The 27,541-nt window shown below is 34.8% G+C and overlaps 1 protein-coding gene across 9 annotated transcripts in view; it reads left to right on the top strand.

Moving 5' to 3' along the window:
• The window catches only part of Robo2 (roundabout guidance receptor 2), a 522,758-nt gene that overhangs the window by 380,712 nt on the left and 114,505 nt on the right, over positions 1-27,541 (top strand). For all 9 annotated transcript variants that reach the window (XM_057763633.1, XM_057763635.1, XM_057763628.1 and 6 more), the window contains exon 6: positions 18,541-18,668. In XM_057763633.1, coding sequence (XP_057619616.1) covers positions 18,541-18,668 — 128 coding nt within the window. The remainder of the gene's footprint in view (positions 1-18,540; positions 18,669-27,541) is intronic.

Genomic DNA, 27,541 nt, shown 5'->3' on the forward strand with positions numbered 1-27,541 from the left:
GTTTGATTAATGAAGAAGGCCATATCATCTCATAACATTGTATCGGAGGCTCATGAGTCAAAGACACAGACTGTTAGCATATCCCATAACTTGTTGAGACAGTTTTGATGTGCACCCTAGACCCCTCTGAGTCTTCCAAGTGCTGGGTGACAGACTACAGCAGACACTATGCTTGCCTTGGTTTTGTTGAATTTTTTTAAAATTTCATTTTTACTTTGTATGTTAACTTTGTATTTTTTAATTAATTTATATTTTTGCTTTCATATATGTGTACTATAATTAAGTAAAATCAAGTTGAGATAAAAAATACATGCTAGAAAGTTCTGAGACTACATTGAATTTTAATGTCTTTATTTAAATTAAGAAACTAATATATAATTTAAGAATAGTTTTACTATCCCAATTTATTATGTGTTAAGTGATAAATATGACAACTTTAGTGCCTCTGCTATTTTCCAAGTCTTGTAAAAGTCATTTGCCATAAAGTTGAGGTAACTTGTAAAAAATCAAGCAGTACTTTATAAACTACATTTTCAAGAGGTACAGTTAAAATTTGAGAAAACTTTTATCGCTTTTTTCAAAATGTTTCCATATTTCTGGCCTCTAGTTTCTTGCTCCTGGGACTATACTATTACAGTACTTGTTTGACTAGTTAAATATTTCTAATCCTTCAGACAAATGAAAGTGTTAGCTTTAAATCATTATGTTAGAGAATCTCAACATGCAAATTGATGAATAATTGTCTTATCCTGATGGAAGCCAGGCACTTTTTCTACACTTCTCAGACTCTAATGATATTTCAAAGAAGCTTATTCAGTCTCGATTTGTGTCTATTAGCATACGTCTTACTTGAACATGAAAGGCAAGGAGACCTCTCTACTTGGGGAAGGATAACAGTAATGCTTTTCAGCAAGTTATAGACTAAATCATCAACACTGATTCCATTATATATTTAGGTCTCAGACGAGGGAGATGATCATTGTTCTTTTATATGGAATTGGTGTGGTGGATGGCAGTCATTTCACTTGAAGTTTAATGAAATCTGAATATAGGTTGTGTCGTGGTTGTAGGGCAGTTGTGTAGCATGTAATTACTATGTAAGCAATATGTGACTATTTTTCTTTCGGTGCCAAGGAAAGCTTTTTAATTCATGTTGAAATTGATAAAATGCTATATTAGCTACTTGAACCTTCAACACGGAAGAAACTATCTGTGCCAACCTTTCAGTGGGAAAGATGAATTTAGGGAGTATTTTTGCTGTAGCTTCAGTCATCCTAGTAAGAGTATTTTAAAATTATAACAACATCCATTTATTTTGTTCAGCTTTAGCCTCCAAAGTTTTCTCTATAAATAACTTTAATGATATTAACAATACTTTTTGTGGAATTGAAATATTATTATTATTGTTTTTACAACTAAAATGTCTTATTGAGATAGGAAACATGGAAAGTCTAATAACAATCCTATGCCCAAACAGAGAAATGCTATTTAATGTGATCATTTCCAGGGAGTCAAACTGAAAAGATATTCTACATTGTGTCTGATTAGCAGAGTGTAGTGATATTTTGGAGAAACATCTAAAGACACTAGATCACAGCTGAATATCAGGAGAAAAAATCCCACTCCTTTTTTGTAACTATAAAATCATCAGTGTATGTTTTTCAAGAGGGCTCCTATAATGACTTGAACAAAAACAATACTATAAGGCCAGAAATATGGCTTGGTGGTTGCTTTTCCAGAGGCCCTCAGTTCAGTCACTCACACTCGATAAAAACCAACTGTAACTTCAGTTTCAAGTGTTCTGAAAACTTCTGGCTTCACAGGCACACACACACACATGAGATAGAGAGACAGAGAGAGACAGAGACAGAGAGACAGAGAGACAGAGAGAGACACACACTGAGAGAGAGAGAGAGAGAGAGAGAGAGAGAGAGAGAAACAGAGTAAAACAGTATTTTTAAAGAAAGGTCTCATGTAACCCAGGCTAACGTTTTTAAATTTAAGTCTGGCCTTGAACTTGTGACCTCCCTGCCTTTACCTCTTCAGGGTTGGGATTTCAGGCATGTACAAACACACCTGACTACTTTCTTATATTTTAAAGACAAGATTTTTACACATGAATGAAAAATGAGGTTGAAGAAAGGCATGTTCTTGGGTTTGTAATGGTTTTAATTTCTAATAACACATTTTCAGCTGAGTAATTTATATAGATAAGCAGAAACTTAAATTTAAGTTCTCAGTTCTCATCAGCAGTTCCAAAAGTAATTCTTTAAACCCAAGTGCAAGTGGTGGTTTTTGTCATCTTTGAATCGTAGGTTAATGAGACAAGGCAGTAGGGACAACCATTTACATACTGAATACATCAAAGACATAAAGCTGATGTAAAACTCTTTTTCCTCAGTGCTGCATCCCCATATGTCAGGTGACCCTAGACCCTTGCACTTATTAGTATTCTTTGATGATCAAATGATTTAATATATGTTTTCACAAGTATTTTATGTAGTAGAAGTTGCTAGAAATGGTAATGAACATGGCAGTGCACCAGCCTGTGTCATCTCACACTGTATGATAAAGAGATTATTAAAAAGAGGACATCAAAAATTCATATGCTGCAAACTCTATAAGTATATCGTAAGCCATCAAAGGAGCAAATATTACATGCTTATGAACAAAGAAATAAAGATAAAACTGACAAGCATTCACTGGGATGTTCTATCCAATCTCATAGTGGGATGGAGCATTTAAAGAGCCCCTTAAAATTTGGGCAAAAGGAAGGGAGATTATCCTAGTTAAGATCTCATCTCCAAACATAAAAAGCACAGTCTGTGTTTCAAGTTTTTAGCAAAATAATGTAAATTGATCATTCAGTATATTTCATCCTGCATATGATTTTCATTATGTCACCAGTAGTTAGCACCATAAATTTTGTTCCATATGTATTTCTTTTGTTTTTCTCAACTAACTCTACAGTGACACTAACTTCCTCAGTCAGAATCTATAGTAGAATGGAACATTCATAACAGCTTTCCTATGGGGGAAAAAAAAGAAATAAAATATGCCATTTACATTCTTATGTATGACTGCCACTTCTAAATGCAGTTGATGGCTTCCATATACTGTAGGTAATTCATGAATATTTCATAAAACAGAAAAGGTCCTACAGAATAAGCATTTTAAGAAATATAGTACGAAATTCTATCAATTTTCCTCAGCCCACTGTCAAGTTCCGTTTCTGAAGTCTATTTTAAGTGAGACTTTGCAGAGTTCGCAGGTCCATGGAATACGAGATTCACAGAAATAGATGATTCTTTCAGAAGAAGACCTGAATAGACCCACTTACAACTGCCTTTTTGTGCAATTTTGAACAAAGTGGCTCTTTACAGTTAGCCCTGGAAAATGTTCCTGTATTAATTGTCTGGAAGTGCTATTGTTTAGAACACGTGCCCCTCGGATGCAGGGAGGAGATGCTGAACAGGCGCTCAGCTACCCTGCTGTGGAGAACTGTTGTTTTTGTGTTCAGTGTGCACCTCAAGGACATGTGACAATTTGTGCTCCTGATAAATACCCACTTGGATTAGATTGGCTAGTGGAGACTGGTCAGTAAAGACACTTTTAGGAAAAGAAAAGGAATACTAAGAACATGTGAAAAACAATGTATATCAATCATTGTCCAAAATGGCATCTGTCCCCAGGAGCCAGATAAACAAGGAAAAGTGCAAATCAAAATTGTCTTTGGTGTTAAATAAGTATTTTACCCATTTCTTTCTGAACAAAAAAAAAGCAACCTTGCAAAATGCAAGGGCAATTATTATGGAATAATTTTGTGCAAATATCACCATCATAGTAAGTGTGTAGTCTATTGTCCAGCTGTTGGTTTGAAGGCCTTGTTCTGCCACTGTTTGATTGTGTTTTTCTGCCTCTACCTCTATCTTCTAACAAGGATGTTTGACACATTTCTTTACCACTAGGAAGCAATATGATCTTGGAGAAGTTATTTAAGTTGTGTGTTTTACACCCTGAAGATATAGAACAAGAGAGTGATATGGCTAGTGATTCCCCTCTGCTTTGGCATAACTGAAAGGTTATGAAATGATTTAATTATTGCAAAGCACTGTAGAACCTATATGGGGGCAAATGCAGGAAGAGATATTAGTACCATTTATTGAGTTCAGGAGGGGAGAATTAATGATGAAAAATAAGGAACATCCAGTGTGTATTAATTTCATGTTCTCTTTTATCTGTCTAAACAATATCTACAGAAATATTGGGTATTGCTTATTTAACAGACACCACCTTTGTTTTGAATTAATACAGACTCACTGGTAAATATGACCAGACAGTTTTCCAGGCTTGGAAATCACTAGCTGTTTTCTTCTATGTCTGAGAAGTTGCACCTTTTCCAGTACTGGGTCCCAGCTCTAGTTACTTCAGATTTTAAGTTGGGATCACCATATTCCCGGTGTCCCACTGAACTGCTGCTTTTATGCCTGTAATGGGAATGGTGATGCTCCCTTGAGAAGACTTAAGAGAACTTGCCAGGTACCATAAGTGCTACTAAAAGCTTCTTTCTAACAGCAATGCTGTCAATTTAAGCGTTGCTGTCACAGCATAGTATAACTCTCATTTGAGATACAGAAACACATATTTACGGTAATTTAGTGTTCGACATCATCTATTCATATTAGCGACAGAAATAAGCTTAGACTCTTCAGAACATGATATCAGTATTCTAAGTTAGTTTTCATATTTTGGAGGTCAATACTTGTTCATGAACTCCACCCAATTAAAATTTTAAATTGGGTATAAAACCAGGGAATTGACTTAAATTTATAAATACAGAAGATATGTAGATATATTTTATGCTGAAACACTTGAGGTGAGTTTTGGAGAAGTTTCTAAAGCTACACACAACTATTTGACTACATAGTAAACTTAAACTTGGAATAGTGCACATAATCTTCTTGGGAACTGAAGCCCAATATTTTGTTTACATACTGGATTAATTGGAAACTTCCATTGTTGCCAGGATGGAACTTTTCCTGTGTTTTCATCAAATAGGTGCTAATAGTTACTGTCAACATAAAACTAATTGCTATCTAGGGTGGGAGATCATGGTGTCTGGTCCTGTGACCACGCTGGCCCATCTGTTGAGAATCTCAGCATAGGACCAATGCTGAACCTGGCATCCAATCTTTGCTTTGGCCAGCCGTCAACTTCCAAGCTGGAACAAACTCCAGATATGAAGTGCACTGAAGTCAAGAGAAGCCCTGACGCCCATTAACTGGCAGCTCTTGTGCTTTGTGTGAGCTGAGCCAAGACCAGGTGCCAGTTCTCAGAGCAATAGGCTCTGTCTGAGTGCCACCTGTCACTGGCATGTGGGTATCAGCCATCACGGAAGCCACAGTAGGTGTGCTTCTTCCATCAAAGTATGACACATCAGAGCCTTTAGACAGGCTGACATGGGAAATGGGGGTAGTAAGATGAGGACCCTAGCCAAGACTAGATAGTGACCGTGGCTCAAAAGGAAATACTCAGTACTACAGGTGATTGATATTTTTTAGTAGAAACACTTTCCCATGTGTCTGTATTATTTTCTTCACTGTAAATAACATTTTAAAAGAACATCGTTCAATTAAGTATTTTAACACAAGTCTTTCAAAGACAACTTATGGTTAAAATCACTTGAATGATTTGTTATTTTCAAGATAGGGTTTCTTTGTGTCACCTTGGCTGTCCTGGAACTTGTTCTGTAGACCAGGCTAGGCTTGAACTCACAAAGATGTGCCTGCCTCTGCCTCCTGAGTGCTGGGATTAAAGGCACTTGGGTTTTTCTTAATAGATATTTCTTCCTTGTTTCTATTACTCTTTTATGTAATTTGAGTCATTACACGAAGCTGAAATGTGGATTTTCAGGAGATGATAATTTGTCATATTTCAAATCGCCTTTGTGAACAATTCCCAACGCAGGTAGCAATAGAATCAACCATCTCTTGAAATATGGAAGTTCAATGGGATGTTTTCTAAATCCGTAAATGTTAAAACTTTATGGCAAAAGCTATAAACGACTGGGGAAGTTTTCTTGAAGCTGTTTTCTTCAATACAAAAACAAAACAGTAAGAAAGATGACATTAATGAGTATACAAAAATGAACGTACTTGCAATTCTAACATGCAACGGCTACTAGTATTTATGTCTTGTATACAACTTTCCCAATTTCTGTGTAAATTTGGGCAACATAAATTCAGAATTGGTCTTTCTATTGTTTGTTTGTTTTTATGATTAATTTTTTTCCTTTACAAATTTTATATATGTATATGACATATAAAGATCATATTCACCCTTGCTATCCCCTCTTTTCTTTCTGCAATCTTACTCATCCTCTGCCTCCTCCCAATCAGTTTACTTTCTATATTCATGTTTGTTTGTGAGGATGTGTGCAGGTCCTGTGGAAGTAACAACAATGAGCATGAAGAATTTTTGTTGATACTTACTGCTTACATGGAACCTTATAGAAAAATCCCAGTAAAGATTAAAACTGTTTTTATTGCATTTTTCTTTCTCATAAAATATAATATAGATTTGGAATTTACTTGATTCAACTTGATTATTGTTATTATAACTCTATGCAATAAATATTATCTTTATAAATGTGACAGCATGTACACAATGACAATAAATATTTCAAGACATACTACTACAATGAACTTTGGATTTTTGAATTTTCCTAAGCCCATACACTTGAACAGAGTCTAGAGGTATTGAAACTTTTCCATTTCCTATTTGGGTTTGAGGAATAGGAAGAGCCAATGTAGAAGTTGTTTGCCTAGACCTATACTTTTATCATATAGTCACAAAATATTGTGTGTAACAAAGCAATCATTGGATATAATTTTGCTCCTATAGTAATGATATACCATGAACCTATGATAAACCCACATCTTTTAAAATTGTTATTTTCACAATTTCTAATAATTTTATCCTGTTTAAATTTTTTAACTAATATGATTATTTGTTCTTCCCTACATTATATTAAGAAATAGATAAAAGAAGAAATCACCAGAAATGATCAGCTGTCAAAGAAATAGTTACTTAAAGAATCATGATGTTTGAGTAGTTATATATGTTGAAAGCTAGAGACTTTATTTGGAGTTTATAATTCGTTCCTTCATCTTCACTATCCAACATAATACTCCAGACACATCTGACTTTATTGAAAGTGGTTTTTGGTATTTTCATGATAAGATTTAATGAAATCAACACATAATGAAATGCATTTTGATCTGCATTTAGAAAATCACTTTTTTTCTATGTTTGTGTAACTGAGTCCAGTTTTTGTATTTCAATAGAGAACTCAAATGACCATTGGATTAGTTATATTTCTTGTTGCTGTGACAAAATCTTTGACAAAAGAAACTAAAGGTGAAGTGTTATTTTGAGCTTAGGATTTGAGGATCTGGCTCATCATGGTGGGAAGTTACAGAAGCCAAAAAGAGATGAATGATGGCTCTTTCATCACTTCCTACTTTTTATTCAGGACAGCAACCCATGGAATAGGTTTAGAGTGGATTTCTCCCTTCAGTTAAACTAATCCAGCAAGTTCTTCCCACTCACAGCCAAAGACGTCTTTCCTTAGTGATTCTAAGTCCAGTCCATTTGGAAATCATAATTAACCATTATAACCTTTAGTCCAGCCATTTTTAACCCTATTGTGGAAATTATGTTTTAAAATTTAAGGTGGAGTTGCTTGAGTTGCAGTGGCTTTATTATGGAGGGAAAATCTGGCCAATTGATCATAGTATAACAACATTTGGTTAGATGACTTTTTAATTTTGAGGAATTAGGAATATGAAAAATACGCCTCTTGCAATTGACTAACTTTAGAAGTACTATATTTACAAGTGCTTTACCTAGGAGTAGTTCATTTATCTTTCAGAATTACTTCAAACAGCAAGGAAATGTTGCCATCAATAATTTAAAAATGGATAATAGAGGTGCTAATTTAATTGGTAGTAAAATATCTGGAATGCAGAAGCATCAGATCCAAAGCCTACTCTCTTAACCACTGTACACAGTAATATTTTATGGAACATACATAACTTTAAAATAAAAGAAACTACAAATTAAAGCTAAAGTTGTTGAGGTCCTATTGGCTTTGCTCTGAGAGATGTATTGCTTAGAATTGATCATTTGAACAGCCTGATGCTTAGAGACTGAAGACTATGATCAAGGTTGCAGGTCCAGTATGTGGCTGAGCTGAAAAGGCCCTGTTATCTCTGATGATTGAAAGCTCCTATTCATTTTCCACTGCAAGTGGAGTACTACGCATTACATGCTTTAAATGCACAGCCATTCTTTTTTTTTTTTTTTTTTTTTTGGTTTTGGCCTTCAATTTATTATGCAAAGGAAGTAAAGCTGTCCTCATTACTGTAGTTTTTTTCTCTATCTGCCCAACTAATTTTGATGTATTCATTTGAAATCACAGGTATCCTGCTCTATGCCTGACAGGTGATGCTTCGCTCTGCATTTCAGTGCACTAGTTTCTCAACTGTGCGATATTTGTTTCTGCTACTCCTCAGGAGGTATTGCATAATGCTTTAGGGTAAACTTCCATTGGTTGCTTCTGACATTTCATTGGTAGAGACCAAGAATGCTTCAGAAATGCCTTCTAGAGAATATGCACAGCAAAGAATAAGTCAAAATTAAAATATCAATATTTTTAAAGTTAAGGAAATCTAAGTGGGAACTATGAACTAGGCATTGACCAAGTGATATTTAAATATTTGTTTTGTTTTGTATTTGAGGCAGAGTCTTGAAAACAGAATAGGTTGGCCTGTAGTTTATTGGGAAGTTGAGTGTAACCTTTAACTCCTAATTTGTCTCTAATTTTGAATCCTGGGTGACAGTATATTCCACCATGCTGAGTTTGACTTTTATTTTATATTTAGGGCAGAAACGATAGGCTACAATTCATGTATACTCAAAACATAATAGTCTTTTCTCATTTCCTTAAATATGAAGCCTGCACATTTGAGGTAGATTAATAATATCATGGTAGGATTTAACATAAACATGTCACTATTTAGCACATGAAGACATTTTGGTTCACTAATGCTATGGAATGAATTCATTTTTGCATATTTTGCTTTTGTTAATGGATTTTTTTAATGTTTTGAGAAAAATAGGCATGATTACTGTACTTATACAATTACCATTCCTCCTTTCCTCTCTTCACCTTTTCCCATACACTTTCAAATTTATGAGTTCATTATTACTGTTATTTATATATGTTTGTTTACTTATATGTGTGTATATACACATACATATAGCATAAATATACACATACAACTTACTGAGTTCCTTCGTTGTTGCTTATATGTGCATGTGTTTAAGACTTGCCAGTTGGAACTGAATAAATTATTAGAGTTCTTGTCCCTAGAGGAAACTAATTTTCCCTCTCAGCAGTTTAGTTCTTCTAGGAATGGGACCTTGTGAAATTTCCACCTTCCGTATTGGCCCATCAGTCAATGCTGTCGTGGTACAGGTCTTGTTTAGGCAGCCATACTGTTGATATTTCATGGATGCAGCTTTCCTCTCAGAAAACGCTGTCTAGTAGCTGCTACTTTGATTTGCTAATGCTATGAAATAAATGTATTTTGAATATTCTCTAGAATATATAAGTCAGAGCTTTTCATCGCTCATGAAATCATTGCTGAGTTGATAAAACTAGTCACCTTTATTGGATACACCTCTAAGCTTGCAATTTCAATCAGAATTGTCAAGCAACAAGGTACTTTATACAAGTAGTTGTCAGTAGTGCCCCTTTTAGAACATGTTAAATTTCCAAAGTACGCCAGAGTCACATCTTACAAAAGCATTTCTAGGACAAAAGAAAAGGCTGAGAGAGCCTTTCTGGTTTTCCAGAGTATTGCTCAGACTAAACATCCCCAGGTGACAATGCTGTGCCCTCCTTAGCTCAGCTGTGTTCACTCATAAAGCTGATGAAGGAGATGCCTCTGTGTCTCTCCCATCTCAGAGATTGCAAGCATAGGACCTGCATATCAAAACAGACCAGTGAGCACTATGAGTCTCTTCTGAAAGGTTTGAGAGTTGAAGTTAATTTCTTGCCAAATATCTGACTCTGAGATAGAGCCAATATTCCACATATGATATCTCATGTTCTAGTTTTATTGTAAAATCAAATTATCTTGAGAGAACTTAAGCCAATTGGATAATTATTTCTAAATGAAAAGATAATTGAACCTGCTTCTACAACTTTATTTCAACATGCCTTCCTAATTGTGAAATATTTGTCATTTTTACAGTAAAATTTCAATGGCCCTGTGAAATGGGCACTATTAATTACTGTATTAATTATCTTAAAGAGGAGGAAAAGTCACAGTCATTTTAAAAAAAACTGGGTATAAGTTTCAATAAAATTAAATTGTGTTTTGTTCTACTTTGTTATTTTATTTATGATGTAGTACAGTATTCCATTAAATATATTTCTTTAGTGATATGTGTTAGATACTGGGGTTGTCTGGAATGTCTCGGGTGGGGCACCCTTTACTTTTCTTGGCCACCTCTATGCCAGAGAGCCAGTCATTAAGAAAGAACTATATTACTTCCTTTACAGTGTTGGGAATAACTATCTGGGGAAGTAGGAGGCAGGGTTTTATAGACAGGGTTGGAGGTTGTTCAGAAATCAGAGGAGTTTTTACAGTGGCAATGCATGTTACAGAAGAGGTAAAAAATAAGAGCAAGATGTCAAGAGAAGGTGGACAGGAGTTATTGCTGAGACCTGCAGGCTGTGAACTTCTTACTAGTTAACCACAAACTTACACTGAAAATTGATGCCCAGAAGACCATGTAAGGTCTGCCATTAAATCAGAACATTGAGAGGCAGGGACCCAGAATAAAGCCACGGACTACACAGATTAAGTTGTCCAGCACAAGGACTTTGGATAAGTTCTGTGATAGATACTTCCCTAGCATCCATGAGCTCTGAGTTCAATTCTCACCAAGGAAAACAAATATTTAGGGAATACTGTTTAGGTTGGCCACATGGTTTGGCCTTTTAGAAAAGTTCCAGCTGTGATATTGTTGAACTACAGAATTCCAGAGAGAGACAGATTGCATCTAAGTGGTCAAACCAAGGATCCTTGACAGTTGTGCAATGCCTGCTCTACTTGACCTTGTTATACTGTGAACCAAAATCTGCACTTTGTCAGACATTCTGCTGCAGTTTCTCAATATGGGTGTTTTCAACATTGTGTCTTGTTTATTTTCATACAGCTCTGTTTGAAAGTGCCTTGCTTCTCCTGGCTGTGCAGAAGGGAGAACAGTATTTGAGCCCCTCTATCTGTGCATCTGAAAGCATGGGTAACAAGGAATTCTTCATGCCCAGTGCTTGTGTATGCAAATACACCATTGGTAAAGTTAAATTTAGAAATAGGGAACAATAAGAAAATAAAAACAATTAATAATAAAAAGAGTTACAATACAACATTCTAATAAAGGGAATTTGACTTTCTCTCCCTTTCTTGTCTGTCTGTATGTCCATCCATCTATCTATCTATCTATCTATCTATCTATCTATCTATCTATCTATCTATCTATCTATCATCTATCTATCATCTATCTATCTCCTTCTTTCTACATCTTTCTGATTAAAGATAATATTTCTTCAGACAAAGGATGATCATAAATGAAATGGTGATAAGGTAAGCCATGAATAAGAGGGTGCTTTTTAATAGGGATCTTCTATCCATGGTTATCAATGATAGGAGGAAGTCACCCAAGACTAGAATCTGGAAGTAACAAGAGGAATGTTGAGAACAATTTCCTAGCTTGAAATGTAGTCAAAATAAAATTTGGTTCCTTAGATAAGTAAGATGTTGAGTTTTGTGGTTCATAGGTATTTCTGTGGGTTCATAGCCAAGCTTGGGGCATGGTGACACAAAGCTGCATTCTGCCAAGTTTGTATTTGAGGATTACAAAGTTTTTTAAGAAAAAGAAATCTCATAATATTCAAGGTTTGCAGTTTGGGGTTGAACGATGTTGATAGCTACTCTGAGGAATACATGGCATGTGGTCTGCAAATTAGACACCCTGCTGAAGATTTCAGAATAAAATAGAAAGTTCAATCATAGTAACCGTGTACTTTTCAATTTCCCTGTGTGTTTAGATAAATCTGGAGTTTGGATTATCTTTTGCAGTTAATTCAATGGCAATCATCATTTTTAGTACAGGTAGCCATTCTTCATATTTTCTTCGGCTACTTGTCTAGAATTGATTGTGACATTATTAAAGAAATAGCAAGATTCACTCACCAAAATTCTAAACAAAGCATGCATAATAATTGCACATCAAATAACCATGAATTCATTTACCTTATTGAAGGTGGTTCAATCTTTAGCCATCAAACAGAATCCCTGTATTAGTCATGTTTTCTGAGAAATTGCCTTTAAGATACACCTTGGGTATTACAGAATTAGCAATTATACATGATTTAGTTTTCTAGATGTAATTACTTGCATGGTTTTAATGTACTCAAGTCTTATCATGAAAGAATGTCTCTAAAAATCTATTAATAGCAATAATAATTTAGGAAAATTACACAATCTGTTTTTCTTTCAAGATTAATAAGAGTGCAAAATTTTCCAGGAAAGAGTGCTGAAGATAAATTATTTTACAAAAATTTGTAGACAATTGATAAATAATCTCATTGAGAGTTTGTTTCTAAGGAGAAGAAAAGGGCAGTACAGTGGGTGTTCAAACTTTAGTCCTTGGACATACTAGACAAATTTTCTCCCTGCCTATAGCTCCATCCCTGCCCCTTATTTTTAAATGGTTATTTTCTATGTCTATGTCATATTCACTGTACAAAGAAATGTTTTTTGAGTTATTACTATGAATGTTAATAATCTCATAAGATTAATAAGAGGTTTATATAATAAAAATATACTTGTGTTGAAAACAAGGCAATAGACCATTAGGCCATTAGATAGCTGTTAATAATAAGGGTCCATAGTGAGATTTCATTGAAAGGGAAAGAGTTATTATTATAGACTTTTCTTTTTTAAAGCACTCCAAAATACATAAGGCTATTTTTAGCTCTTTGGAGTCATGGAAATATAGTATAACTTGAAAAAATATCTTTAAAATTTTATTAATTTTTAAAATAAAGAAAAATACAAGGGCTGGAGACAGGCACATACTAGTCTTACAACAAACCAAAGTTTGATTCCCAACATCTACTTTTGTTGCTTACAACAGCCTATAACTACAATTCTATGAAGACCAGATGCCTCTGGTCTCCTTGGACACAATAACTCACATATATATATACCCACTTGTATACACAGACTCTTACACATAATGGAAAATAAACAGATCTTAAAATAATAAGGATATTTACTTTTATATACATTGAATAATATCTTGTTTTTAATAATCATAGTCTATAGTAACGAATGGTTCAAATAATGCATAGTTTCATGGCTGGCTATTTTAACTTTCAGTAAAGCAGATGTATACTAACATTTTGAGTGTTAATACAGTCTACTTGCTCCTTCAACAGAATGGCTCCCAACGTGTGGATAATTTAGTCCACAGAAAGCCTGAGAAAGCTTGGGAAAGAATAGAGTAAAGCATGTTTTCTTGGTAGCAGCAATTTCTCGGGTCTGCTCTGCTTGCTAGCGGCAAGGAAGCGCTCTCATCTAAGAGAGGCTTCCTGGCTCAGCTTTAGCTGCAAAACCCTGCAGCTCATTAAGAGGTCCTGCCACAAAACACTTAAATGGTATTGATAAAAGATGACTGCATGCTTGTTTGTTTTCAGCCGTAGCAGGAAAAAAGTTGTGCTGTTTTAAAATGCTGGCTTTCTGGGCTGTCCTGCTAGGGCAAACTCTGACTCTTTCAGGCAGATGGTTAGGTCCGACTGAGTGTGGTCTATGAGCAGAATGCTGCAGCTTACTTGCCGGCAGGGACCTTGAAATGCCATAGACTTGTGGCAATAAACACAGTCCACAGCTCCCACTACAAGATATCTTAGATTAAGTCGTAAATATTTTTTGAAGAAGTAAAAGAAGTTGAAGAAATATGTTTGCTTCCATGAATACAGATGATTTTGACATGAGAATTATTTAGGAAGTTTTATGGAATCCTTACATAATCCAAACAAGGTGAAGAGAGGCACAGGCTTTCAACATGGGAAAATCCCAGATTATCTGAAAAATTTCATTTATTTTCCTTTTGATGGTTCTCTCCAATTCTATAGTCACCATTGAAGGCATGGACCCCCTGTTCTAATACACACAGAAGAGTTGGAAAACTGGGATAACTTTTCATCACACCAATTCAATGTGAACTGAAAACTGCACAAAAATAATTGAGAAAATTTGTTAATACTACAAAATTTTCAAGTACTGCCTGATATTTTAATTTAATTTTGATTCATAAAACTTTTCTTCCTACTATGTAGGATCACAGATTTGCTATATATTATAGCAGGACTACATAAAGGAATATAATAAATTCGCTTATGTAAAGTGGAAAATTATTTTTAGAATGTAGCATTTTGTTTCCTAAAATAATCAGTAGTAATATATGTCTTTTGAGACATTTTTAGAATTAGCCATAAATATCAAAACACATGGACAGTACCTTCTATAAAACTGTTTTAAATATTAAAGTGAATCCACTTTGTTTTGTTTATTGTTTAACTGAACAGATGGTAATGGTTTTGACACAATTAAATTCCCTTTTTCTTTTTTTATCCGCCCCCCCCCCCGTGGGGTAAAAATAATGCAGTAACACAGAGCTTCTGTGCCTACATCATCACAGCTGGTCACCAATCAATCTGGATTCACGGTACAGTGATGCTAGCACATGTTGACCAGCAGCCAAATCTGATTGGGTTGTATTTTTCAGCAGTGGTTCATATCAAAAGAAATAAGGTACATCTATGGTAGCAACTGACAGCCTAGGATAACACAACTGTCATTAATCAAACCTGGCAACAATGGCATCCTTCGTATACGTCCAAGTCAAGCGGATTTCACAAGGAAAATCACCTCATTTCTAATAAAACTGCCTCATCAGAAATATTCTTCATCTGTTTCATCTTCTCTTTTTAATTAAGATAGTCAGTGCTACTACTATATGCCATGCATATGTAAAATTTCACAATGCCGATAAGTGGTTTTATATCAAAACAAACTCAACTCATTTATAATGTATCCTAGACTAAGCAAAGGCAGCTAAAAACAAATTGAAGTATCTCTGACTGAGAAAAGAAATGTAATAACTTATGTGTAGATTAATATATAATCATAAGATTGCTATAGTTATGCTTATTAAAAAATATGGGTACTGTTAGTTTTGAGGAAACCCTGGATGAATAATCAACACAACACGTTACCTGATATTCAAGTGTAAGAAGCAGCAAATATATCAAACAGAAAGGTAGGCTCTCTCCATTCTTAGAAATTTTCTAAGAGTGGCTCACAATCCTGTTTACACCTAGACAACAGCAAAATCAGCCTTTTATTTAAAGTCACATCAGGAAATAGGCATTTTCTACAAGTTGTTTATCATCTTTCTGTCACATGTGGAAACACCACAAAGAACTTAAATGGAAGTGTTATGGTTAAGTTGTATTGTCAGCTTGACACAGTCCAGAATCCTGTGGAAAGAGATTCTCAATGAAGGATTGTCTTCATCAGGTTGGCCTGTGAGCACGATAGTGGAAGTTGTTTGATTTTGCATTAACTGAAGTGGGAAGCATCACCCAATAAATATACTCGAAGTGAATGCAAAGAAGTGACAAACTGACCATTAGCATTCACACACCCACTGCTCCCTCTGATTCTGAGGTAACATGAGCAATTCTCTGACTTGCTACCTCTATAACTGCCTCACTGTGATGGTAATGGCCTGTAACCTGAAATTCTGAGTCAAAATAATTCCTCTATATTGTTGTCTATGTCAAGTAAATGCTTAAGAGAAAACATAAATAATTTTTCCCTGCATATGAAATTATCTCAGATGTATGATTCTGATCAATGATGTAGCAGGAGGATACTTCTGAAATTATAGTTATCTATATTTATACATTAATTTTTAAATTGCTGTATACTACCATTTACTCAACAGCTCTTTCTCTATATTGTTACTCTTTTATGCTGTTTTAGCTTAAAATTTATCTTAAACTGTAAACACAAGCCATCCTTATAGAGAAGCATTGTAACCTTGAAGCCATTCACATTTAAATAGCATTCATATTAGCAGTAAACAAGGCATTAATTGTACATCTCTTGAGTTTTTTGTATGTATAATACATAGCGATCATAAAATATATTTTCCTCAAGCTATACTGTTCTTATATATTTTGCAGTTATTGTTGGTACTCTTTCTGTTGAAACAGACATTGTTACTGGAACAAGTTTGTTAGTGGGATAATTCATATTCAAAAATTTTAAATGCTTCATCCACCATTAGAAACACAGAGTGACCCTGTTATTTGACCAATAAGTTCCCAATTCTGTGCTTTAAGGGACTTGTATAAGTTTTAAAAATTTTGTGATTAACAGTATGATGAGAACATTTGGTGAAACAGATAAGATGACCCCTTCTTTGATAAAGGCAACAATGAAAACTCTAAAACTCTATGTAGTTCTAAGTTATACAGAACCATTAACAGGTGTCTGCTTTTCAAGGGGGATGTAGCTGTATTTCTTTTTGGTGAAGTTACAGCAGGTTTCAAAAACAGATAGTGAATAAGCCTTTCTTAAAGTCTTAAATCGTGGTAAACAGGAAGAAGTTCAAGGTCAATATGTTATCAGAAAAGTCAAAAGACAAAGGAGCTGGGGTGGTCCAAGCCTCTGGTATAGTTGGTTGAAAGACATTGCTTTTTGCCATGCCAGTGTACATAATGTAAAAATTTCAGTACTAGAGACAAGGTTGTTTTTTTTTTTTTTTTTTTTTTTTTTTTTGTTGTTGTTAGAAGTAGAACACACCTAATTCTAATGCTATTTTGTTGAGTGGAGGTTTTGTCCCACCTGGTCTCACAGCCGCTCAGTCCCCCCAGAAATGTCACAGAGATTTACATTTAATTGTAAACTGGTTGGCCTATTAGCTCGGTCTTTCTTACTAACAACTCTTACATCTTACATTAACCCAGAATTCTTGTACCATGTTGCTTGGTTCCTTTATATTTAGGCATTCTCATCTTTCTTCTTCTGCCTCTGGGTGATGACTGCAGACCGAGCCTTTCCTCTTCCCAGAATTTTCCTGTTCTGGTTACCCTCCCTATACTTCCTGCCTAACTACTGGCCAATCATCATTTTATTAAACCAGTACAAGTGGCAAATCTTTACAGGTTACAAGACCATTGTCCCAAAATACTGTTTGAAACCAGTTGAAAAAGGTATACAGATCATTTAACACTTAAAAAGCTCAAGTAGAATGATTGGTATTTCAGGTACCAATTGAGTAAGTTTGAGAGCCTGGGCTACATGAGAGCCTGCCAAAAAAAAAAAAAAAAAAAAAAAGATTAATCAGAGAAACAAACAAATAAGCAGAAACCAAGGGAAAGAGAGATCCAGGCTACACTTGTGTATCAATTCTTAAAACAACAGAATGTCCCAAAAAGTATCCAACATACACAATCAACTAAAATAATTTTTTGGAAACATTGATATAACTGTGAAACATTGGAAAAGAAAAGCAGAATAAGTTATCACAAGCTACCAGAAAAAAAAATGTTTGAAAAAGAGTGAAAATTGAGAGCAAGATCGTAAGAGTGGATTTCTGATTGTATTCTTGTCTTGTTTGTCTGTGAACTTGAAATCTTACAGCAATATCATCCCATGGCAAGGCACCCCCACCTCGCTCCAGCAAATCATGTTAATGTTTTATGTTGTAAACTTATTTTGAAATAATCTGTTATTTTCTAAATTTAAGAAATGAACCATTATGAATAAGTATGGGCTATACACTTCCAAAAATGGTGTCAATTTCAGTTTTAGTGTTCATATAGGTAGTTGGAAAAAAAACACAAAGACAAAAAACACTTCCCTTATTTGTTATTTTGATCAATGTTTATTTTGTCAACTTTTCAATATAGAAAACAACTATTTCTTCTTTTAATGTAGTTTAAGTTTCATATATTCATATTGTCTAAATATTATAGAGTGATTAACTTACAAAATAATAAATCGTAAATGACCCACAGCAAAAATATGTAGTATTTTCATTTCTAGTGGAGAGTTATGTAGGACAGGACTAATTGGAAAGCCTGTCTTTGATAGCTTCAAAGTATAAAATGCTGTATACATATAAAATGAGTGGGTAACTGACAAGCAATTAGTGATCGGTTATAAAATGAATGATCTTAGTTTTAGTAATTTTAGTGTAAATGAGCTTAATTTTGTTACTAGATGTAAATTGCAGCATAAAAAGAGATAAATGAAGATTACTACCTGTATGCTATTATCTCTATGACTGATGCTATTTAATGATGCTGTTTCCTACTCTACACAGGTACGATATCAAAGATGACTATACCCTGAGAATTAAGAAGGCCATGAGTACAGATGAAGGTACCTATATGTGTATCGCTGAGAATCGGGTGGGAAAAGTGGAAGCCTCTGCTACCCTCACTGTCCGAGGTAAGAGTCTTAAAGCGTCAAAGAAAATTGAACCAGGAGCCTAATATTTTGTCCAATTGGTAAGTTCATGCCTACTCAAAATAGTAGGGGCTGTTGGGCATGGTAGCCCACACCGGTTATCTTAACACACAAGAAGTAACCACAGAGGGATCACAAATGCAAAGTATGCCTTGGGGTCTTCATAGCAAGAGTGTTTCAGAGAAAAGGAATATATTATACTTAGTATTATAAAAAATACTGAGGTTTTTGCCTTCTAAATTGCTAATTGAAATGAAATGATTGCTTAAATAGATCATTCGATTTCCTTCCTTCCTTCCTTCCTTCCTTCCTTCCTTCCTTCCTTCCTTCCTTCCTTCCTTCCTTCCTTCCTTCTTTCCTTCCTTCCTTCCTCCCTTCCTCCCTTCCTTCTTTCCTTCCTTCCTTCCTCCCTTCCTCTCCCCCCACCTCCTTCCTTCTTTTCTTCTTTTCTTTCTTTGTCTCTACCTCGATCCATCGCCAGATGAAGGTTCTAAGGTGATATGCAAGATATTCATCAGTATAGGATAGGGTCATTTCAGGTTCCCTCTCCTTAGTTGCCCAAGGTACCAGCTGGGGACATATTCCTGGACACCTGCGAACCCCTCAAGAGTCAAGTCTCTTGCCAACCCTAAGATGGCTCCCTTAGATAGGATATATACTTCGCTGCTCCCGTATCCATCCTTCCTATATCCCAACCATCCCAATCCTCCGAGCTCCTCCCATCCTCCCCTTCTCATATTTCTCATCCCATTTCCCCTTTGCCCCATGCCACCTCACCCGCAAGTTCCTAGTTTTTGCCCTGGAATCTTGTCTACTTCCCCCTCTCCATGCGGATGACTATATGATTTTCTTTGGGTTCACTTTCTTATTTAGCTTCTATAGGATCACACATTATATGCTTAATGTCTTTTATTTTATGTTGAATCAGCAAAAGAAGTTTACTTCCAAATGCAATGACCAGCTCTGAACTAGTGTTTAGTTTAATCTCAGTATAATAATAAACTAATTCAGACAATAGTTAGTTCTGTCTGCTAAATGGTCCACCACATCTGGTAAGCAGTGAACATGTGTAACCTTGCTCACATCTAAATAGAAATTCTAACGATTGCCTCAGAACTGGGAATGAATTGATTCTCCTTTCTTGCTTGGGGATGGCTGCCAAAATTGCTGTTGGGAGACTGACTTACATTTCTCTTGACATGCCAGCTTGAACTTAAGAACACAAAGGAACCATTCTATGACCACAAATAACATTTGCATGTGCCTATATTCAAGCTCCAGCTTCTCAAGTTCTCTTCAGAATTATGGTTGCTGGAGAGGTTTGAGGCAATTATGTCTCAGTTCGATGCTACTAAATTCACCCAACTGCAGGAACTATTGGCACCAATGGCTCCATGGGAGACTATATGAGCCTCATCCCCCTACATAGCAGGATTAATGAGTCCTGTACCTTTGAACATGAGAGTAGATTCTTTTCAAGATTCCCATTTGGTTGTAAATCCTCAAGATCTCTAATCTATGATCTCTGAATTTTATACAACAGAAGATATTAAGATATTACAATTGTCTCTAGGTCTGTGTTGTGAAGATCCACTAACTGGCAGCACTTAAGCATTTCCCTGGTGTTGCCTTCTCATTTAGCAAACAAAACAAGCTAAACAAGATGAAGGGAGCTGTCTTGGTTCATACTAGTGATTTGTGGAGAAGTCAGAGCAAGCACTCACTTTCTCCCATGATGAGACAATGTTCCAGCCTTTTCACATAGGTAAAATTACTTTGCGGCATTATGTGCTATCTGGCATAATGATGGATGATCCCAAATTGGAGAGGCTTTAGCTGGTACAATCCAGTCCCCAGGATTCTTCTCAGTCCCAATTCCTTTTTAGTAGTATAGTGAGTGTGCCTGGTATTTGTCCTTCTTTATACTCCGGAAATCTCTGTAAAAACAATGTTAGGGGTGGGCAAGCATCAAGCAGTGGGGCTGGTTTAACAGTTTATGGGACACCTCACTCTGAATCTCCTTTTGTCATTAGTACATACACTATACCACAATAAGATAAAGATCTTTCCTCATGGGAGTCTTTGATATCTAGCAAATCTTTATGATACCCTCACCCAAACCTTCTGTAATATGGCTTGAAGTGATACCTCTAGTCAAAACATATTGTTGAAATAATTTAATATATACATGATTTCTGGAAGCTTTCAAAATCTAATATATTCTATGCTGTCCTTTCAATATATATTTAAGATATATCAGGCTAATAATAGCTTCTAGTTCATAAAAATTTTGAGAGTAATTATGGCACAATGGAAAGTTCAACAGCATAAAATAGGGGTTTAAATTGTTGTTTGTATATTTTTAATTTTATTAATATTATAGAAAGAGGGGGCTAGAGATCCATGCCTAGAGAGACACCGAGGCAGGGGAACTGTAATGAATTGGAAGCCAGTCTGAGCTACACAGTGAGTCTCAAGAAATATGGTCTACACAGTGAGACTGTTTTTAACTCTGTTTTAAAACAAGTAAAACCCAATCAAAAAAGCAGACAAGCATTGCTGTTTTAAACTATCACCAATTCTAATATATAATAATTATAAGTGGTAAAGACAGAGTGGATGAAGATTGTAAAATATGGTAGTATTGTTTATACATATTTTTATTGTTTCATAAATATGAGTTCTCTGTTTGCATGCTCATCTATACACACTTGAATGGATCAGATCCCATTATTGATAGTTACGAGCCACCATGAGATTGTTGGCAACTGAACTCAGGACCTCTAGAGACATCTTTCCAGTCCAATTTACTTCTATAATTAACAGTAACACATAGACTAATAGTTGATATAGCTGAAAAGCACATCCTAAAATTTAGGAAGATATAGTATTTTTGTTTCTGTCTCTTTCAATGACTTACTGCTCTTAAAAGCTGTTAGTTTTGAACTGTTTGCTTTCTGCTAGCTTACCCCTTTATACTGGTAGAACTCTGTTTAAAAGGATGGAATTTCGTTTGTTTGTCTCAGCATTCAACACACCAATTTAAGGGAACTAAATGACTATCTGTGTTTCAAAGGTGGTAACAAAATTCTAGCATTCAGATAAACTGATTTAGAGAGCAATTTGTGAAGTTCACTGACCTTAACTAAGGGAGGTAGCCAGGGACACTTCTATAACATGAGCTTTCTGAGTGTTATGAACTCTCCCAGTTAAAGAATCATGTTCAGCCAGGCGGTGGTGGCGCACGCCTTTAATCCCAGCACTTGGGAGGCAGAGGCAGGTGGATCTCTGTGAGTTCGAGACCAGCCTGGTCTAGAAGAGCTAGTTCCAGGACAGGCTCCAAAACCACAGAGAAACCCTGTCTCAAAAAACCAAAAAAATAAAAATAAAAAAATAAAAATAATAAAAAAAAAAAGAATCATGTTCATTTCTAGAATAGAATTGTTTATAGTAACAGAAAGCACTACTAAATCTAACTTTCTCTACAGTGAACTATCTGCGTTCCTGGTGGAATATGGCTAGCACAATAGCTTAAGTTATGTGTTCCCAGGTACGGAATACTGTCACAAGATAGAGGACACTTTTGCTACCTACATAGACATTGGTACGGCACTGTTGAAACTTACCAGTTTTTAGCCTCCTGCCCACCACCTATGACAAGAGAGGCATTGTCTCATTTCTCTATAGAAGGACGTTGGCAGCAGCTCAGCTGTACCTCACCTTTTACCCTTGCTCAGCTTTGCTCCCACAAGTTTGTGTAAATTAGAAAACAGGTTTAGGGAGTTTAAAGTTCAAGGAATTCAGTCAGGGAAACTTAGTTGAATCTTTCATATGGTAAAATAGAAATTATGCCACCACACTCATTTGTCTCCAGGTAACAAACAGGAAGCAAGTATTTGTTCTCTACCCCATATTTTCTCTTCTTCCAATGGCCCTATTCTTATTCTACGAGCCTCTCCCCCCCCCCCATTTTTTAGTGGAAACATAGATCCAAACAATTTAGACAAAGTTGGTAGCCCTTACTTATCAGCATTGTCACTATTTATTTATTAAGTCACAAGTAGCTTATTATTTATGAGTCAAATATAATTATTGATTGTATATGATAAAAATATAGCAACTCATGGAAACAAAACTGTGCACTCTCACCTACATACTCCAGGGATAATTTTAAATACATTTATTCTTTTGTTCCATCCAGTTCCACTTCTCAAACACTTTCCCTCCCTCCCAGATTCATTCCCTCCCCATCTCCCAGGAAAGACCAGGCTTCCTAGGGTTATCAACCAAACAAGGTACAGCAAGATACATTAAGACCAGGCACAGACCCTTACATAAGACTGGTCGAGGCAATGCAGTAGGAGGAAAAGACTCTTATGAGCAAGTAAAGGAGTCAGTGTCACCCCCGCTTCCACTGTCAGAATCCATCCAAAACACCAAGTCAACAACGTAGCATATATGCAGAGGAATTATTCTTAAATAGGTAAACTTCTGTGAAAATAATTCAGTTAAATCAACTCATCTTTAAAGTATACTGGGGGATTGAAGTGAATGAGGCAACCCCCAAAATATTCCATTCACAGGCTATTTGCTGACTAAACAAAGGCTGAGAGAATGAGAAAGCATATCAGTTTGTGGAGGACACAGATTTCTTTTTACCCATGCGTACTCCAAACAAGGAGCCTCGGGGTGTTCTATTTGCTTTGAGAATTTTCTCACCTAATTGTTTTCGTAGTTTGTTGAAAGTTTTAGGTTTAGCATTTTATTGGAAGCAAATGTACAAAACTGGTACAAAGCATTGTCTTTTAAAATATGATTTATGTATTTTTAAAAGATCAGCAAGCCTTTAAGTGGTTTCTTCTCTGATTTGTAGCTTGTAGATGAATTTGAGTGTTTTTGTCCCCATGGTATGAATTTGTCATTCATCTAAGGCAGCAACTTCAAAATAAGGGTTAAATAATATTAATAAATCTTTGAAGAACAATGTAATGTGCAGTAAATTATTATTGAAAAACATGTTTTACCATTAAGACATGCTGTTGAGATAGCTCACACTGCAAGGTTAATGGGGGTAAAATTATGACTTTTATTTTCTGTGTCTATTTCATTATGCACATAAATGATATGTTCAGCCTTTCTCTTGGTTGTTTTATTACAATGAGGTCAACTGACCCAAGAGGCCATGTCCATTTTAATCCATTTAATTCTGGAACACATTTGAGTTTAATTTGCTGATTTTGAAGACATCCACCTGCTGATTTTCATGATGGAATGTTGCTATGGAAAATATGCAGTTTTACTGTGATATTTATATAGAAATTGTATCATTATATGAATGTTAGAGAATTGGGGATACTTTAAAGAGTTTTATAATCAACACTTGAAACCAAAGTCTCTTTAGTCTCTTATTGTGTGTTTGCTTTTTTAATTTCAAAAACATGGTAACAAAAAGGTGATCAAAAGAAGCTTGCCATCAAGTATAGATTCATTATCTTCCTTGCCAAGCAAAATGAAAAAGAAAATAATTAGTAAAAGAACTTGAATCCATAATAATCAAATCAAAAAAAATTATTAAGTAATTTGCAAAATGGTTCTTGAAAGAGACATAAAAACAACAGTTACATTTATGCAAACAGCTTCCCTCATTTCCCAGTTTCTTCATTCACTTGGTATAAAAGGATCTCAATGAACATAGTGTCTTCCAGTGCAGTAAAGTAAAATGTTTTTGAAATTATTATAAAGTGAACACAAAGTATATTGTTTATTTTAACATTAACCCTCACTATACTTTCTTCTTTTTCATGTTACAACCTTAGAATACACAATATTTCTTAGGGAAGTATATTTGAAAAACAATCTTATATTGTAGCTATATTAGCACAAATTTCAAAATTGATTTCTTTTTCCTATTTGAAACTTGCACAACCAAGGGAAATTGTTAGTAGAGTAAGGGAAAATTTATAATGTCAATCTTATGTCTTTATTTGGTTATTCGTCTTGGACCTTTCTACCAATCCCTTTACTTAAGGGTAAAATGGGTTGTCCAGCAACTTCCCAATGCCCCCCTTTTTATAATAAACATACAATAAAAATATTTATGCCAGTGACACAGAAAATTTTTTACTGTTACTATAGTTTTATTATCCTAATTATAAATACTATCATTATAAAAGACAGATATCTTTCAGATATATCTAACTATACTATTATTTTTAGATCTTAGACAAAAATCCAGAATTATGATGAATATCTTGATTAAATGCAAACGTATAAAGCATGTTCTGAATGATTTACCTTATGAAGTCCAAAGAATCAACATCAGCAAGATCTATTCATACCTTCTTCTAAAAACTTATTATTATTCACTAGGGTTATATATGCTGCGGTATGGTTGAATGACATATTGGAAGGAAAAAATATATTATATATTCTAATTTTGCAGTTTTGTATAGTTAGTTCTTATGAGTAGATTTTTTTCTTTTGGATAAAGGAAATCCATATTTTCTAATACTTAATTGTTGCTTTTATATGGTTGTTCATCCATGCTGATTTGAAATTATTTATAAAGAAAATATTAAACGTATGTATTTGTCTTAAAATTTCAGTCATTAAGAGAATGTCCACCTATTGCTTATATATTTAGTAACTGAAAGTCATGATATCATAAAAAAGATATATTTGCTGAAGCATCAGTTTGAAGCTATGCTCAGTGAAAGAATCAACATGTCAGTCACAGCTTCATCATCTATGCCGGAAGAAGGGATAAGTTCAGCGGTGGTTAGTGAGTGGTCAAATTGAGGCATGTCTCAACCTATTTGGTGCATGTAACAAATGGAAGATTTCCATGCACGGAAAGCACAGTGGACGTAAATTATTGCCTACTGAAAAGTTGTATCAGAAGCTTGTCTATATTCCTTGAAATGGTTCTGACAAGACATGCTTAAAATCCAGTTGCTATTTGGTTCAGGTAGTAAGGCCTTATTTCTCAGATCTGATGATTGCTTCATATTGGATTGAATAGTTTATCAGTCTGTTCTTAACTTTGAAGTAGCATAAGGCTCTTTAACTTGATATCTTTGAAATAAAACTGAAGTAAGTGCTGACGATAAGACTAAAGCTAAACTATTCCTTCAAGTTTCAGCCTTAGTCCTAAGGCTAAAAATAACTTTTACCATGGGATTATGTTTATATCTTTCAGTTGTATAAGACTTAGGCACCCTGTTCATAATTGAATTATGAGAATAGAAATCACTCTATTGTCCATACTTAAATGTAACATTACACATCATGCATTCTGATAATTTTCTTTTCTTTTTTTTTAATTTCTTTTTTATGTTCTCACCACACCATTGTAATGTCTACAGTTCGCCCTGTTGGTAAGTAGCCATCCTTCTATCCATTTGGCATGGCTTTGCACAGTGCTTCATAATTCATGCATAGTAGCATTTGACAGAATTAAATATATTTATTCACCCATGTTAAAATGCTTCTCGGGGGACTCTCTGCTATAACAGTTGCTCATGGCTTTTCAATTGCTTTGGTAAACCATTTTAGTAATTACTTTCTCAACACAGCAAGGAGTGGGTGTCAGTTTTCAGATAAAATAACATATTGTTAATGATGTAAACCCCTAACTTTTCCTAAGGAGGATGATATAATACTTCATTTTTTATTGTTTGTACAATATAATAGGCTGTGTTTGATATTACTCAAGAGAGAAGTCTATGCATTAAATTGAGATGTTTATTTCTTATTCATCTGCTTCATTTTAAGCCAGTCAGACTCTTCTTTTTTAAGGGTTATTTCTCTCTGTGTCTGCTCATCTGCATTTTTACATAGGCGAAATTTAATAGAAGTGTGCTATATGTTTGTTTAAGTGGATTCTTAACCTTGGTGTGGGGGAGTTGGAAGATATGTGTTCTTTGGCATGAAAACAGTGTTTGTGGCTAAATAGCTCATCATTGCTTTGGCTTTGCTAAAATGAATAGCATGCGCTTGTAGAAATTTAAGTGCTACTTATTTGTGACTGTTTTTATGATGAAATATTTATAAATTCATTAAATTAGTAACCTCAAGCTTAGAATAACTTACCCACGAGTATGTTTAGATAGAAGAAAATTTGTGAGATGAATATACGAATGCATAAATGCCTGGATAAATGAATGGTTCCAGAATATTTTTTTTAAAAAAATATACCCCTAAAGTATTTTAATAACTTATTTAGGTTTCATGAATTGTCCATCTAGCTTAAAAACCCTTCATAGTATGCTCACCTGATGTTGTTGCCATTTGATGTAAATTGATCCAAGCTTATAACATTTTCCCTCATTGGATGGAAAACACACAGACTCTAATCATACAGTTTGTTCTTATGTTAATAGCAAATATAGTCATCAAAACTTTGTTTTCTAAATTAGAAATTCTCATATGCATTTTACTAGGGCTCCTTTTCATTCATGTCTTAATATTCTTACTCCTTATGTCAGATAAGTGCAGAACATCTGCGTCAATGGCCTGAGGCTTAAGTGGATCATTGGGCCATACATACAACATTTCTGTAAACCTCTGTTGTCGTACTTCTAGGCCTAGTTTCTGATACACACAATGCTTATCGTAGCAACCTTAAATATACTTAAGACTTAATTTAAATATAACTTGCAGTTTTTCTTAAGGCATAATAATTTAACCAATCATAGTTTTCAGAATTGATGTTTGAAAATTCAGGACAATAACACTATAATTTAATGTGCATTACTTGAATTTACAATAGTTCATATTAATAATGACGATATATCAATTAAGGGTGATTTAAAAACAGAAAGAGAATGAGAAAGAATAAAATGGCATAGACTAAG

The sequence above is a fragment of the Chionomys nivalis genome, chromosome 3, assembly GCF_950005125.1.
Source record: "Chionomys nivalis chromosome 3, mChiNiv1.1, whole genome shotgun sequence".
Classification (NCBI taxonomy): Eukaryota; Metazoa; Chordata; class Mammalia; order Rodentia; family Cricetidae; genus Chionomys; species Chionomys nivalis.